Source organism: Candoia aspera, chromosome 4, assembly GCF_035149785.1.
Source record: "Candoia aspera isolate rCanAsp1 chromosome 4, rCanAsp1.hap2, whole genome shotgun sequence".
Lineage (NCBI taxonomy): Eukaryota > Metazoa > Chordata > Lepidosauria > Squamata > Boidae > Candoia > Candoia aspera.
In genome coordinates, this window is record NC_086156.1 from 111,576,653 (window position 1) to 111,593,039 (window position 16,387).

General features: G+C 43.6%; 1 protein-coding gene across 1 annotated transcript; it reads left to right on the forward strand.

Moving 5' to 3' along the window:
- Positions 1–8,650: 8,650 nt before the first annotated feature.
- LOC134497119 (uncharacterized) lies at positions 8,651–15,230 on the forward strand. Its single transcript, XM_063302831.1, has 4 exons — positions 8,651–8,675; positions 11,430–11,750; positions 12,196–12,483; positions 14,902–15,230. The coding sequence occupies exons 1-4, from the start codon at positions 8,651–8,653 to the stop codon at positions 15,228–15,230; spliced, it is 963 nt and encodes a 320-aa protein (XP_063158901.1).
- Positions 15,231–16,387: the final 1,157 nt, after the last annotated feature.

Sequence of the window (16,387 nt, forward strand, 5' to 3'; positions counted from 1 at the left end):
GCCATCCTTAAACATATCGATCAGGGTGGCCTCCGACCATTCAGGGACCTTCCCTGCCAAGACCTTAAATTCTAGGGCATAATCTGCAACCGATTTCTGCCCCTGATTAAGTTCTTTCAGAGCGCCTTTAGCCCTCTCCTTCACCAGGGGGTCTTCAAAGTACCGCTTCAAGGCAGTCAGGAAGGTGTGGAAGGTAGCCAGGGCTGGGGCTCCAGACTCTGACATTTGTACGTACCAGTCCGTGGCTCTCCCCTTAAGTTTTGTGGCAATAGCCGAGATTTTAGCCCCTTCCGATGCAAAACAATGTCAGTATAGCTGGATGTAGTTTGTTGCATTAGTTAAAAAGAATGACAGGTTCGTGGGGTTGCCATCAAATTTTACTGGAAAGTCTTTAGCGATCTCACCAACTAGAGAAACCCCAACCTGTGAGTGAGTAGGAGTAACCCCCACCGGAATAAAACCACGGGGCCCTGGGAAAAAGTCCCACACCTGGCCTCTTCCTCTTGGGGCCAGCGACAGGGTTGGTGGGATGCCGAGACCCCTCCCTGCGCCCTGCACAGCAGCACTCTTCGTGAGCTCACTCACCACCATTGACATGGATCGCAGCATGTGTTCTAATGATTGCACCTTGGAGCCAGAGCCCTGATCCTGTCCAGTGTGACAGGATCATCCATCCTCAGTGCTGCCGGTTGTTGCCCGATCGGCAGTCCTGCAAATTCCATCTTGGGCGTCTGGGGGTATTGGAGTCTCCAAGTGGTGTGGGATGTCCCCGGCCGGGGGTCCGCTACGCCATCCCACCTGAAGTGTTGTTGACTCATGACTCCCTCTTCCATCGGGGTCCTCCACTCCAGGCCGGGGCTCCAGGCTCCAAACTGGGGTGCGGTGTGGGTAGGGAGGGGGCTCGTGTCCCATCTCGGGAGCGCCAATTCCAGAAGTTGTCTGGTTGCCTCCCCCACTCGTGTTGAGTCCTTCGTGTCTCCGCTCTGAAGCGCCAACTCCAGGATCATCCCCAGTTCAGTCATAGCTAGTTGCTTCTCTTGCAAAAAAAAAAAAAAAAATCCTGGTAGAGGCTAGCGAGGTCTGTTCTTAAAAGACTCCCAGCTTTATGTAAGGAATGCCTAAGACCAAATAAAAGACTCCGACTCTATATCAAGTTTAAGCTCTGGCTTTTATTTAGAATAGAATGCACACCAGTAAAAAGCTGAGAGTGAGGGAAGCATGCCAAAAGTTGAATTAAATAGTCTCACGCCAAAGAGCGCTCCACCCCCACACTCCCCGGGTGTGCCCTACGAGTTCCACGGGGTGACAGGCCATCAAGACTTGATAGGTGAGAGGTCGTCCAGCCCCATTCGCCCCGGGCATTGCCCTGTTTATCTTCCTGCGAGGTAATGGTCCATTACCGGGCGATTAGACCTCGATATTCCTCGAAAGCCTGGACGTGCCTTTCCAAAGCCCTGATCCTTTCTTTATCAGGGGCGTCAATGGCCGATTACCGGGCAATGAGACCTTGTTGTTCAATAGATCTCCCAAACCCATTACCTTCTTTGTCCGGTTTATCGCCCGCACCTCTCCAGTCATTGACACGCATCCGTGCTTTGTCATGCGAGCCGTTACGATGTCGCAAACATCGCAATGGCGATCATGACAAATATATAAAGAATGTTTAAACTAAGGCTTGTGCTAGAAAAACCCACATTCATCTAAAGAAACTATAACAGGAGATTAATAAGGGAGAGTAAGAATTATTCTGCTGAGCAAATTAACAGGAAATGAAATGATGATAGGAATTTATTTGACAAATTTAAAGAGCTGCTAACTCTACACCCTAAGATGTAATCCATCTTGTCCAGGAGATGTCAATTCATTCAAATCAACTAGATGTTCTCTAACCAATTCCTTTCCGATTTTAATCTTTTTTTCTTTTCTTTTTTTTTTTGTCCTTTCCCCTTAGCGCAATTCCTGAGAAATTGGATCCTGAGATCCTCCTTAGGTATCCAGGAGCTCAGTCATTTCTCCCAAAAATCATTGTTCCCTCTTGCAATACAATAATCTCCTGGAAATCAGTCTCATATTGCTACTCCTCTTCTGGCACACCAGGGGGCAGTATTGTCAAACATATCATACCCAACACCTCCCAATCTGTCTTGCCTGTGTAGGACCAAAGAATGTTGTTGTTTATTTGTTCAGTCACTTCCGACTCTTCGTGACTTCATGGACCAGCCCACGCCAGAGCTTCCTGTTGGTCAAAGAATAAATGTCCCCAAATGGAAAAGCTGCTCTTTGAATTCTAATGCATATCTGGTTGTAGGATCTAATCTATTTAATCAAGAACTAATTCATTATAAAATTAACCTTTGTGTTTCTGTGTCCATTTTCCAGCCAACTCCAATAGACCATAGGGGGTGGAATGAGAGGACAAAGACAAATGTAATATTTTTGTTCCAATTTGTTTCCTGTTCAGTCCACAACAGTGGGATTTATTCTGTATTCGTCCTTGAGGAGAAGAAATCAGCCATTGGGTGAGAACATTAAGACTCTTTTGTTCCAGGTATCCAATTAGAGTGTTTTTGGTAGAAAATGAAAAATGATGAAAAGGGCCTGAAGATTCCAGTTTCACCTTCACCATTGGAAATGTAGGCTGGCAGAGACTGATCTCAGCCAAATTACTGGATATTGTTTCATGTCATGGCAGCAGGCAGGAAGTAAACCTTTGGAATTGTCTTCTAAATATCCAAATTTGCAGTACACATTCGGTATAGGGAGGAAATATCTGCCTGAGAGGCAGGGATTCATCAAAGAGTCCAGACTACCAAGGCCAACTACGAGGCAGCTCTGCTTCTCTTTTATCCTGAAGTGTATGTTAATGCAGAGACACCCTTCCTCTTTATATGCCTCCTTCTCCTCCCTCCTCAAGCTGTAGCTAGAGGTCCAGAGCCAGACTGCCTGGAACTTCCCACTGACACACTGAGACAGGAAAGTGAGATTTTTGCTCCAACTCATTTCCATTTTAGCAGCCTTCCAAGGTAATGGTTCTTCCATCCAGAGATGGAAGCCAAAAGGCTGTAATGTGCTTGAGGTTAATGGACTAGAGCACAATGGATAGTTAAGTCTACATATCAATATTTCCTTTCCAGCTGTCCAAATGGAGGTCTGGCTGGTAGAATCTGGAGGGGATATAAAAAGGCCTGGAGAGTCCCTCCGTCTCTCCTGCCAAGCTTCGGGCTTCACCTCCAGCAGCGATGAGATGAGCTGGGTGAGACAGGCTCCAGGGAAAGGACTGGAATGGGTTGCATGGATAAATGATGATGCAGATGGCAGCAACCAATCCTATGCCAATTCAGTGAAAGGCCGTTTCACCATCTCCAGGTGAGATGCCTCCAGCATGCTTTACCTCCAAATGAATGGCTTGAAACCAGAGGACACCACCGTGTATTACAGTGCTAGAGACTCACAGTGAGAGGAAGCTATGCTGAAGACTGACAAAATCCCTCCTTCACTCATGGCTGCTGCCCACATTGAATCAACTTCCATAGTCCAAGTTGAGTCAACTCCCACAGACTGAATTAAAAAGCATGAAAGGAAGGAAGTTCACCATGCAGATGAATGGAGCCAAGGCCTTTGATTTTCTCCATTGCTAAGGAAGAAAAGCCACCAAAATGCAATGGGTTGTATGGCACTGATCACTAGTGCTGCAGCTTCTGCTTCTTCTTATCAGGGTCACCACATGTGAATGACTGTTTTCCTCAATAAATAAGACTTGGAGTAAACTCAGTCCTGCATGGAACTTCAGGTATGTCCCTGTTATATGCTGTTATCTATAGGTAAGTGGGCTTTTGGCTCATGAAGAAACTGTTGGGGGCAAGGGAGGGCAAAAGATGCATTGTGCATGACCCATTCCTTCTGCCATTGCCACAACATATGTACCACCATCAGACATATACAAACCTAGAAATCTTGTATGAAAAATAGCTTTGTAGGAATTGAAGAAAAACTCACAAATGAATGTTCCCACCATATAACTGAAGGAAATTAGAATTAAAAAGATACCTTTTTTTCTAGAATTGATGGTAAGGGGAACCTCTGCATTTACAGTCACAAGGAGGCAGTAATGGTACAAAGAGCACACAATACGATGTCTAACCATGATAGAAATAAGACCTGCTTATGTATCTGAGAACTTGCCTACTTCTCCAGCTGCTTCCATGAGGCTAAAATAGAACTTATTATAAACCCTTGAGATGAAAAGAGTGCTGGTCCTTCGAGGGACTGATTTCTGAAGGGTTCTGAAAACGTCCTCATGTTCAAGCTCATTTTTCTCCATCAGGCTAAATTGCTCAGTCTCTCCATGACTTGTCTTCTCCCTAGGCTGCAAAATAGCATGTATCATGGAAAAATGAAAGACACTCACAAAATCTGCCTGGATTGAAAGGAGTCCATCTAAAGGAAGATGTAAAGTAAAAGCCATACATCAGGACTTCTTCAATGGGAAGTCCTATATGGTCAAATAAAATTTTATACAGGGTTAATTCTAATTTCATTATCTTGTTTGTTGTTTATTCGTTTAGTCGCTTCCAACTCTTTGTGACTTCATGGACCAGCCCACGCCAGAGCTTCCTGTCAGTCGTCAACACCCCCAGCTCCCCCAGGGATGAGTCTGTCACCTCTAGAATATCATCCATCCACCTTGCCCTTGGTCAGCCCCTCTTCCTTTTGCCCTCCACTCTCCCTAGCATCAGCATCTTCTCCAGGGTGTCCTGTCTTCTCATTATGTGGCCAAAGTATTTCAGTTTTGCCTTTAATATCAAGTGAGCAGTGTGGCTTTATTTCCTGGAGGATGGACTGGTTTGATCTTCTTGCAGTCCAAGGCACTCTCAGAATTTTCCTCCAACACCACAGTTCAAAAGCATCTATCTTCCTTCTCTCAGCCTTCCTTATGGTCCAGCTCTCACAGCCATATGTTACTATGGGGAACAACATTGCTTTAACTATGCGGACATTTGTTGTCAGTGTGATGTCTCTGCTCTTAACTATTTTATCGAGATTTGTCATTGCTCTTCTCCCAAGGATTAAGCGTCTTCTGATTTCCTGACTGCAGTCAGCATCTGCAGTCATCTTCGCACCTAGAAATACAAAGTCTTTCACTGCTTCTACATTTTCTCCCTCTATTTGCCAGTTATCAATCAAGCTGGTTGCCATAATCTTGGATTTTTTTTTTTTGAGGTTTAGCTGCAAGCCAGCTTTTGCACTTTCTTCTTTCACCTTCATCATCAGGCTCCTCAGTTCCTCTTCACTTTCAGCCATCAAAGTGGTATCACCAGCATATCTGAGATTGTGAATGTTTCTTCCAGTGATTTTAACTCCAGCCTTGGATTCCTCAAGCCCAGCATGTCACATGATGTGTTCTGCATACAAGTTGAATAGGTAGGGTGAGAGTATACAGCCCTGCCGTACTCCTTTCCTAATCTTAAACCAGTCCGTTGTTCTGTGGTCTGTTCTTACTGTTGCTACCTTGTCGTTATACAGATTCTTCAGGAGGCAGACAAGACAACTTGGTATCCCCATACCACTAAGAACTTGCCACAATTTGTTATGGTCCACACAGTCAAAGGCTTTAGAATAGCCAATAAAACAGAAATAGATGTTCTTCTGAAACTCCCTGGCTTTTTCCATTATCCAGTGCATATTGGCAATTTGGTCTCTAGTTCCTCTGCCTTTTCTAAACCCAGCTTGTACATCTGGCAATTCTCGCTCCATGAATTGCTGAAGTCTACCTTGCAGGAGCTTGAGCATTACCTTACTGGCATGAGAAATGAGTGCCACTGTTCAATAGTTTGAACATTCTTTAGTGTTTCCCTTTTTTGGTATGAGGATATAAGTTGATTTTTTCCAGTCTGATGGCCATTCCTGTTTTTTCCAAATTTGCTGGCATATAGCATGCATTACCTTGACAGCATCATCTTGCAAGATTTTGAACAGTTCAGCTGGGATGCCGTCATCTCCTGCTGCCTTGTTATTAGCAATGCTTCTTAAGGCCCATTCAACCTCACTCTTCAGGATGTCTGGCTCTAGCTCATTGACCACATCATCAAAGCTATCCCCGATATTGTTATCCTTCTTATACAGGTCTTCCAAATATTCTTGCCACCTTTTCTTGATCTCTTCTTCTTCTGTTAGGTCCTTGCCATCTTTGTTTTTGATCATACCCATTTTTGCCTGGAATTTACCTCTGATGTTTCTAATTTTCTGGAAGAGGTCTCTTGTCCTTGCTATTCTCTTCTCTTCTTCCACATCCACACATTGCTTGTTTAAAAATAATTTCTTATTCATTACCTAAGGAGCCACAATTTCTCCAGTTTCTTCCATGAGGCTAAACCTTTGAGATGAACACAGTACTGGCCCTGTGAGGGACTGATTTCCCATGGGTTCTGAAAACTTAATCCTAGTGAAGGTCCAGTATCTCCAGCAGGGTAAATTGCTTAGGCTCTCCATGCCTTCTCTCCCGCTCACTTAGTAGGACCTCTTGGTGAAATATGAAAGATGCTCACATTAAAATGGCTCCATCTAAAAAAAAAATGATGTAAAATAAAACCCATGCATAAGGACTTCCTCAAAAGGAAGGCTTAGAGGTCCCAATAAACCGTAATACAGGGTTAATTTTAACTTAATTATCTAGGAAGCCATGATTTGTGGTCCTTTCTATGAAGCAACACTCTCTGCTCCATACAGATTAAGGATGAAATGCCCGCTTCCCTCACTGTTTCATGCTTCTCAGCTATATAGAATTTCTCAACAGCAGGGACCATAAGAATTATTCTGCTCTGAATAAAAACACAAAACTAGTACAGACCAGATTTTGACAAATGATCAACACTGCCATCCTGTGTGCCTAGAGGGAACCTGGGATGAGGGAGGGACATGGCAGACTCTGCTCAGTGTGGGAAGAGAAGTCTCTTTTGGTGGCAGGTCTGCAGACAGGACCTCGATGGCCACCTCTCAAGGACAGTTTCTATTAGACGACCTAGAATGTTTTCCCTAACTAATTCGTTCTATAAATTTATGAGATTTAAGAGAAAAGAGAAGAAACCCCCCCCCGTCTCCAGAAAATACAATCTCGCAGAAAGTAACCCATCGAAAGCAATTTCCTATAATATAATGGAAGATCAGCTTCGGATTTCTCCCTAAATCTGCTTAGATCTCCTGGAGATCCTTCATTTCCTCTTCGCCGTAATTCCTATTTTTGACGAGAAGAATCTCCTGGGAAAATTAAGTAGATGTCTCCCCTCCTCCCATTTCACATCAGGGGGCAGTGTTGTCACACTGAATGGCTTTCCCCATGTGTGGGGTGGGGGTGGGGCAGAGGGATAAAGCAATTGTCTGCAGACTTTGTCTCATTTTGGAGGCCAGATTTTATTTACTCTTATTTTCCTAAGAGATCACTAAAAAATCACAAGGAAAAGCCACATCTCGAGAAGCCGCAGTGTTCACTGTGGCCATGTCTGAGTTGACAACAGATGGGCACTGCTACGTAATGAGCAAACAGAATTCTTTGGAAAACAGTGATTGATTTATGTTTCTCACTCACAAAGAGAGGGTATTTGGTCAGGTTAATATTAATGTGAGGCTTGCCATTATTATTATTTCAATTTCAATGGCTGCCCATCTTGCAGAATCAACCTTGGCAGCTAGCAACCAATGAAATCACCATACAAACTAATCACCACCATCAGCACCCCCAGTATCTAAAATCCATCCAACTGCTGAGTAAAAACCAAGCTAATAAAACAAAAAAAGACTCAACAGGGTCCAGCTATTTCTAATTTGCCTGTGATTTCTTTGATTCTGATTTTGCAACTTGGACTTATAAGTGCAATCCCACTCTGCCTTCCAAATTGTGCCTTATGGCTTGGTCTACATTCTGTTGTTTTGGGGTTCTTCAAAGAACATGATCAAGGGAGGAACCGTGGAGCAAAGATCCTGGACTCAGATGTGGGCTTCTTTTCCTGTTCAGTCTCTAACAGGGCTGTTTAAATGATTTTCAGCACGTCCTTTATTTTTCTTATCTTTAAACGCTTTCCCCAACAGATGAGATTTAATCAGATCTTGCTTTACTTATTTTCATCTAAACCTGTCCTTTTTTGTATATACTGATAATAATAATAAAGTCTTGCTCGATTGTTCTGAGATTTTTCCATCAATTCAAATTCATATCTGAAAGCTGTGTACAAAGACATCTTTACCCCAGTGGCCTGAGGGGCACTTTTATCCAGAGCGATATGTAAATCAGGATACCATTTCCTCTTTAAAGGAGCCCCAGCGTTTCCCCTTCATACTACACCCACCAACACAAAGTTTGTGCACTTTCCTGAATCCTTTCTGTCAATTTTATCTCCATTCATTAGCGGGAGGAAAAAATGATCCTGTGGCTGAATTTGGTTTCCTTACTAGCAGTCCTCAGAGTTAATTCTCACCTCTCTATTGAATTTGCTTCTATTTGCTGTTCTTGTATACAGGGGGTTTCACCAAAACACCTTTCTTTCTAGGTGTCCAGTCAGAGGGCCAGTTGGTGGAGTCCAGTGGGGATGTGAGGAGGCCTGGAGAGTCCCTCTGTCTCTCCTGCCAAGCCTCCGGCTTCACCTTCAGCAGCCACAACATGCACTGGGTGAGACAGGCCCCTGGTAAAGGGCTGGAATGGGTGGCATTCATATATATTGATTCCAGTGGAAAATTCTACTCGGACAAAGTCAAGGGACGCTTCACCATCTCCAGGGACAACTCCAAAAGCCAACTCTATTTGCAAATGAACAGCCTGAAGCCGGAGGACTCGGCAGTCTATTACTGTGCGGGAGACACAGTGGGAGGAAGTGAGTCTGAAGCCTGGCAAAAACTGCCTGTTCCTCAGAGCCGCTCTGCAAGTGCATCCATGAACCACCATTTGAATTGGTACACTGTAGTTGTGAAGAATCATACCAAAAAAAACAAAACAAAACCAGAAAAAGATTCTGTCTGGAAAAGAAAAAAAAAACACACACACACATGAAAAGGCAGAGGTGGAAGAGAGAGGCTGGGAACAAATGCAAAACCTTTGCTAAGCTGCCAGTCATATTTGCTGTGAGTAGAACTAGAGGAAAGGAAGTCAGTCGGAGGCAAATGGAAGCAAATGGAAAACCGCCTTTGTTCAGAACTGCTCTCTACATTGATTCTTCCACACTTCTGGATTTGTAAATTTCACTGAATATACAGGTTAATTTTCCCAGGGTATATTCAAGCTGCTGAGATGGAGCCATTGGCACTGAAACCAAAATAGGTTGTTTGAGGGAAAGAGAAGGCTGAAGCGGGTGGGGGGAGAGGAGAGCGTCCCTCCTTACAGGCCTCTGCAAAAGGGAGCCTGGAAGGGATTGGGCAGAGCCAGGAGTCCCTGGATGGTCTGAAGCACGTCTTGCCTCCAGACAGGCCAGTGGGGAGGACAGTGGTGGGCATTTAAGAGGAAAGAGAAGTTGTGTTTTGTTTTTTTTAAAATAAATTAAACTAAACCTTAAATCAAAAAAGTGAATGGTGTCATTTTTTATCTCACTCTAGTGAAAACCAGAGTCATCCAGGGAAACTAAAAGAGGGTGATAAAGTTAGGATCATTCTCACAGGCAAGAGAACGAAGGAGAAGCATGAGAGGGAATCTTTAGAAAGCAAACAGCTGCCATCCTTCTTTTCTGTGAGCCACGCTAGGAAGAAGGAAGAACAGGGCAGCCTTGCCTAACTCTGCTGGAGCAGTCCTGATCTCCTCTGGACGAGAAGAAGAAGATGGTCCTCTCTAAGCCCTCTGGACCAGAAACCTTTCCAAGCCCTGTTCTGATGAGGAAATGAAAGAGCAGCTTTGCTCTCCCACTAGGTCAGCTTCGAGCTCCTGGAGCTCAGCCCGGCCTTCCCAGAACAGCTTCCTCTTGGCAAGACAAGCATCTCCCTGGAGAGCAAGGCCTGCTTCTGCTCATCCTGCCACCAGGGGGCAGCATCGTCCCATAGAATCCCATTGCCCGTGGGGGGAGGGGCAGGGCACTGAAACCAGGATTTCCTAATGTGGCTTCAGTTCTGAGGTGGATTATTTTCTTGGTTTGTGGCTTGAAAATTCATAGAGATGGTCCCTTACCAGTTCTGTTCCTCGAGAAGCTTCTTTTCTCACCACAAAACCAAGGCTGAGTCAACTATACTCCTCCTTTCTTGAATATAAAGCAAACTGAATGTTTTGGAGGCCACAAGGTGATTTATTCAAGATTTCCCGAGAAAATTTTTGGCCATAAAAGGATTTATTTATTTATTTATTTATCCAATTTGTCCCCCCCCATCTCCCCACACTGGGGGACTCTGGGCGGTTCACAACAATCAGTTAAAACAACCACAAAAATTACATATCAATTACAATAATAAATAATAGAAATAATAATAGAAATAAAAGTTTAAAAGTCCAAGCAGCGAGAAAGCTACAAATTCCTTGATTCCTTGGTTTTACTCTGCAATCTTCAAAGATGCCATCCTTGTCCTTTGGAAATCAGCCTTGTAGCTTAGCCTGCATCCAATTAACCCTGATTCCTTTAACAAATCATGGTAGCTTATCAATAATGGGTGAACCCATTCTGTCTCTTATGTGCCTCTTAAATAATTTTGTATCAGTGCCTGTGTACACGTCGGAGTGTGAATGACAAAGGGGATCCCCAAGTTATGTTTTGAGTCTGGATTCTAGGAACACTTTTCTGAGTTGAAGCTTTAGAAAGAAAATGCTTTACTTCCTTCCCTGAAAATATGCACCTCCTTCTTTAATTGTTTGATGGGCTTAGAACCGGTTCATAATCCAAACCTCATCTGCATTACAAAGCTTGATGAGAATCTGGAACGTCAGAGCAGAGACCGGCATTTTGATCCAGAAGGCTATGCAAATTCAGGAGCAGTTTCCTGCTCAAATGAGACACATGGCCTTTAAGACGTGGTTTTACTGTACCTCCCATAAGATAGACCTGCTACTTCATATATTTGTTAAGGATTAAAAAAAAAAAAATCTCCCTTGACTGGTGTTGGGACTTGTTCAGCATTCGAAGACCATGTCTAAAATGTAAGTTGAAGGAACTCCCCAAGAACAAAGCAGCATGTGGCTGTTTTATCCTGAGGGCTATGTAAATTCAGTGACAGCTTCCTGTTCAAAGCAGCCATATCATCCTGCTCTCCTGCTACACTCAAGAACTCGAAGTTTGAGTGCTTCTCTGAATGTTTTCCCATCAGTAGGAATCCTCCAATCTTTAGAGCAAGCAAAAATGAGACCCTGGCTAAACCTCAGGTTGTTATTAGCAGTCCACAGAGGTATTATTTTCCCCTCCAGACAGAGGGGTTCTTCCTCCTTGTTTTGTGTTTACCTGCAGGAGGCCTTATTAAGCTATCTTTCTTTTTAGGTGTCCGGTCTCAGGTCCAGTTGGTGGAGTCTGGAGGGGGCATGAGCAGACCTGGAGCGTCCCTTCGTCTCTCCTGCCAGGCCGCTGGCTCCACCTTCAGCAGCTATTGGATGAGCTGGGTGAGACAGGCTCCTGGAAAAGGGCTGGAATGGATTGCATTCATATATACTGATTCCAGTGGACAATTCTACTCGGACAAAGTCAAGGGACGCTTCACCATCTCCAGGGACAACTCCCAAAGCCAACTCTATCTGCAAATGAACAGCCTGAAGCCAGAGGACATGGCAGTCTATTACTCTGCGGGAGACACAGTGAGAGGAAGTGAGTCTGAAGCCGGGCAAAAACTGCCTGTTCCTCAGGGCCGTTCTCCAAATTGTTTTGTCAATAACAATTTAGCTTCATTAATTAGGATTCTTCCTTCATGTCTTCAATTTGCAGTTCAGCCTTAAATCATTCTTTCTGGATGAACCAGACTTTTTTCTTTTCTGCCATTAATCAGTCCCTCACCTCTATTTCTGATTCCATCCAGGCTGATGTTTCCTCAGTCCAATCCTTTCTGAACCCCCCTCTCATTCCCCCCACACACTTCTTCATATCCCCATCTTAATTTCTTTCAAACCTTAGGATTCTGCGTCTGCTGTCATTCCAGAAACTGCTTTTTTGGCCTTTCAATCAAACAGCTGCCAAAACCCTTCCCAGGTACAGTTCACAGACTTACCCATGGAGTTTGTCCATTTACTTTTCTTACCTCTCCTGGTGGATGCAGTTTCCCTTCTGGAAACATGTATCCCCCTTTCCTGCCCCTATGACTTTGATCTCCCAAGGAAAAACTGTACAGGGCTTAACCGGATTCATACTCCTCATGGCAGGCGCCAATACCGGAAACACAAATGGGGGCTGGTCAATCATTCCAACTGTGACTGTGGGAATGTCCTGCAAACTTTACATTGCATCACGATGGAAGGCCTTCTCCGAATGCTCCCTGGCTCCCTGCAAGAACTTCATCGTCTGATGGCACTGCTGTCCAATGGCCAAAAGATCGAGATATCTGGCCGTATGCTTAGCCACTCTAGTAACTGCTCATACATAATTTAATTTTATGATTTTACTCTTTATTCATGTTGCATGTTTTTAAAATAATCTACTCTCCCAACGTTTTATATTTGATACATATTTTATATATTGTTCGGTGAACTTTTATGCAATAATGCTGTATGCTGCTATGCCATACAAAATAAATAAAAATACTTAGCATCTTTTGAACCCTGCAATATAAGCCAGCGTTGGGAAGAACATCTACTCCCCTTGATTAATTAGATCCCTGTATGCAGAACTGTTCATCAGAATACCTGTCACTCAACCTATTTCCATGACCTGCACTTTTGAGAACATCTCTCTCTCTCCCTCTGATATTAGCAGCACTATTTGCCCACATCTGCTTTTGGACCTGCCTTGAAGCCACTGCAAACAATGCAGCTTGTTTTGCTCCATGTTCATCAACCTCAGTCAACAGAAAAAAGGGCTTGGAGCTCCGGTCCTTTCTTTTCATGCTGAGAGAAGGAGTCACGTTGGGTGTTCCCGTTTTCTCTGACACTCCTTTAGTCCTCCTGTTATTTCTCCTGTGATAATCCTGTATATCTGCCACCTGCAGCAGAAATCTGCAACATTTCTTCACAAGTGACTGCGATTTCTAGATACCCCGAGAGAAAAAGAAAAAGATTACTGAGTGCAATAATCTGGAAAGCTCCAGAATCTAAAGCACTGTGCTTGATCGCCTCAAGCGCAAGGATCTGTGAGTTCAGTTAGTGGAAGAGGGTTTGAACCTCAAAGATGTCCATACACACCTGAGGTTCCATAGGAAAAGGTGCAACTCATCCATGGCAGTTTTCCAACATTGGACTGAAGTTTCAGGAGTGAGGAACACAGCTGTATGGGTCGAACATTCTTCTGATCAGTTCTGAACATCAGCTGAGAATAACCATCGATCACTTATCCTCTGATTGGGAGATGGCAAAAATAAATCCTGATCCTGCCTGGCTCCCCAAAGTGAGGAAGGAGGCAGTTTTTCATGTCATCATTTTAAAATATGCATCTATTCTGTTAACCACTAGTTAAGTGCCTTAGATTTTCTCTCTCGATGAAAACACAGCTAATCTTCTGTTGTCCTGTGTGGACGGTATATGTGGAAAATTTCTAGATGGACAATCATTGAGTGTCTACCATTAGAAAACTTCTTCCTTCCCTCCTTTGGGCTCACCTAATGGACAAACAGAAAAGTTGACAGCCCATCTGTCAACTGGCTCTCATTTTTGGGTCACATCAACTGTATGTTCCAGGATCTCCCCTGCAATTGATCAAGAGACCTCATCAATCTCCTGGAGATCCTTCATTTCTTCTCCACCTCATCCCCCCCCCCCCCGCCCCAGATTACAAAAATCTCCTTGGAGAATGTAGTGCTTGCCTCCCTGGGTCATCTTGCACACCAGGGGGCAGTATGGTCACACTGATACCATTGGCTGGGGGGCAGCAGGAAATAAAACCTGTGTGCACAAATAGGGTCTCATTTCCAAGGCAGATATTTTCCTTCGGGTCTGTTTAAAAATCCCCCAGAGAATGTCGCTTCTCACTTCTGAAGAGACCACAATCGCCTCCATAAAGCCACGTCTGAGTTCAGAGCAGATGTGCCTTGCTAACTGTGTATCTCTGAAATCTCTGCAAAGTAGGAAGCATCATACTCATCTTTCTTGAACCACTGAGAGAGTGGACAGTATGTAGTCATGTTGATTTTGACCTTGCAACTTGGGGAGGACCCATTGTCTGTGGCTCGCCAACTGTGCTGTATGTCTCAGTCTCCATGCAGTTAATATGAGTTTATTCAGAACAAAACCAGGATAAGGAAACAAAGTTTCCTGAACTCAGATGTACCACATTTTTAAGTCCTGTCTCTAACAGGTCTGTTTCAACCATTCTTGGTCCATGCTTCCTCGGTGTTACTTAGACCCACTTTCCATAGCCTTAACCCTAAAGACTTTCTTTTACTTAATGTGATGTAAACCTGACCTTTATACTCACAATGAATGAAATAAAGAACAGGCTTGTCTTGACTGTTCTTAGGTTTTTCCGAAGTTTTACAAACACTTTATAAGGTATTGAAAGTGATCAATAAACAAAAGTGGTGAGTGTTTCTTTCATCCCAGATGATATGTAAATTGAGGCACCGTTTCCGGTTTCCAAGAGCCCTATAAATTCCTTTCCGAGGTGACACTCATAAGCACAAACTTGTACACCTTCCTGTTCTTTCCTCTCAATTCATTAGAGGGAGCAGAAATGATCTTTTGGCTAATGTTGGGATCCTTGGTAGTTGTCCTCAAAGGTAATTCTTCCATCTTTATAGAGTTTCCTTCCTTCCTCCTCCTCCTCCTCCTCCTCCTCCTCCTTTGCAAGGAAGCTCACAGAAACACCTTTTTTCCAGGTGTCCAGTCAGTGATCCCACTGCTAGAGTCTGGAGGGGATGTGAGAAGGCCTGGAGAGTCCCTCCGCCTCTCCTGCCAAGCTTCTGGCTTTGCCTTCGGCAGTTCTGGCATGCACTGGGTGAGACAGTGTCCAGGGAAAGGACTGGAATGGGTTGCCTACATAGGAACCTCCTCAACTCCTATGCACTATTTGGATAAAGTCAAGGGACGCTTCACCATCTCCAGGGACAATGCCGAGAACCAGCTGTATCTGCAAATGAACAGCCTGAGACCTGATGACACAGCAGTCTATTACTGTGCGAGACACGGTGGGAAGAAGTCAGCCTGAAGTCAAGCAAATACCTCCTGCTCCTCAGAACAGCTCTCCAAGTTGAGGAAAGAAGGTTGGATTTGCCCATCAGAATGGAAAAGAGAAGTCTGCATCACAGGAAAGTGGATGACAGGGTGGATCTCGATCAAAAGCAGTGTGGGACTTCTTTAACAGACATCTCAGGGCACAAAATAAAGTGGGAAAATGAATAAATAATTAAAAAAAAAAATTCCTGAAAGAAGGAAATGGCAAACTCCTGAAAAAGCTCAGCTCTCTGAAATTTCTTTAGAATTACACATTGGGATTAAGGAATCAGAATTCCTGATTTGCATGCTTGTTCCGAAGTTCAGGCTAACTCTAGCTCTAGGGCTAGGTGGCCAGACCTTCTCAAAGTTCTTTCATACAGGTCATTTATGTTTTCATTCAATCTACTTTCATTTATATTTTACCTGGATGTGTGATGAGCCCATCAGCATGATTCCTTCTTGTATTACCATGATTTTTTTTATATATATATTGTTTGATTAGATTGCCCTCAGAGAGAAATGGTGGGCCCCAGAAGGAGAGCCGTTTATGACGTGGCATCCACCCAGTGGAACATCATTCCCTCTGAGATTAGATTGGCCTGTCCTTGTTGGAAGTCCAAAAGGCCTTGAAAACCTGGCTTTGTTCTTGACTCTGGGGCCCTGGCATGGGTTACCGTCCATCTTTTTTTGTAAGGAAGATACATTAGACAATGCCCAGCTGGTATGGGTTTTTTTGTTTTGTTTTATATTATGTATTTTGTATTTGTTTTATTGTAGGGTGCCTAGAGTCAGGTAAAATTGAGATCGATGGCTATATAAATTGAAATAATCATGTTATTCTCATTTTTTATCTTTATTTTTATTTTTTCCCTTAAAATATTTCAGTTTGTTTTTCAATTGAATTGTACATGTGTTATGTTATGCTGAAGGTGGAAAAAATTCTGAAGTGATTTATCTTGGTCTGATTTTTTTACATCTCAGAAACCTGGCATTTTAAGAGGGGTGTGTAGACTTTCTATATCTACTATAGAACAAACTGAATTCTTTGGAAAATGCAAAGTGATTTATTTGTATTTCTCAGTCCAGGGAGTGAGTGTCTTGGGGGCATTTTTACTAGCATTAATGTTACTACTGTCAGGATTATTATCT

Coding starts and splice junctions, on each gene's coding strand:
- LOC134497119 (XM_063302831.1), top strand. CDS start 8,651: ATGCACTGGGTGAGACAGGCCCCTG. Junction 11,751..12,195: donor GGGAGACACAGTGAGAGGAA/GTGAGTCTGAAG, acceptor TGGTGGATGCAG/TTTCCCTTCTGGAAACATGT. Junction 12,484..14,901: donor AAAGATCGAGATATCTGGCC/GTATGCTTAGCC, acceptor CCTTTTTTCCAG/GTGTCCAGTCAGTGATCCCA.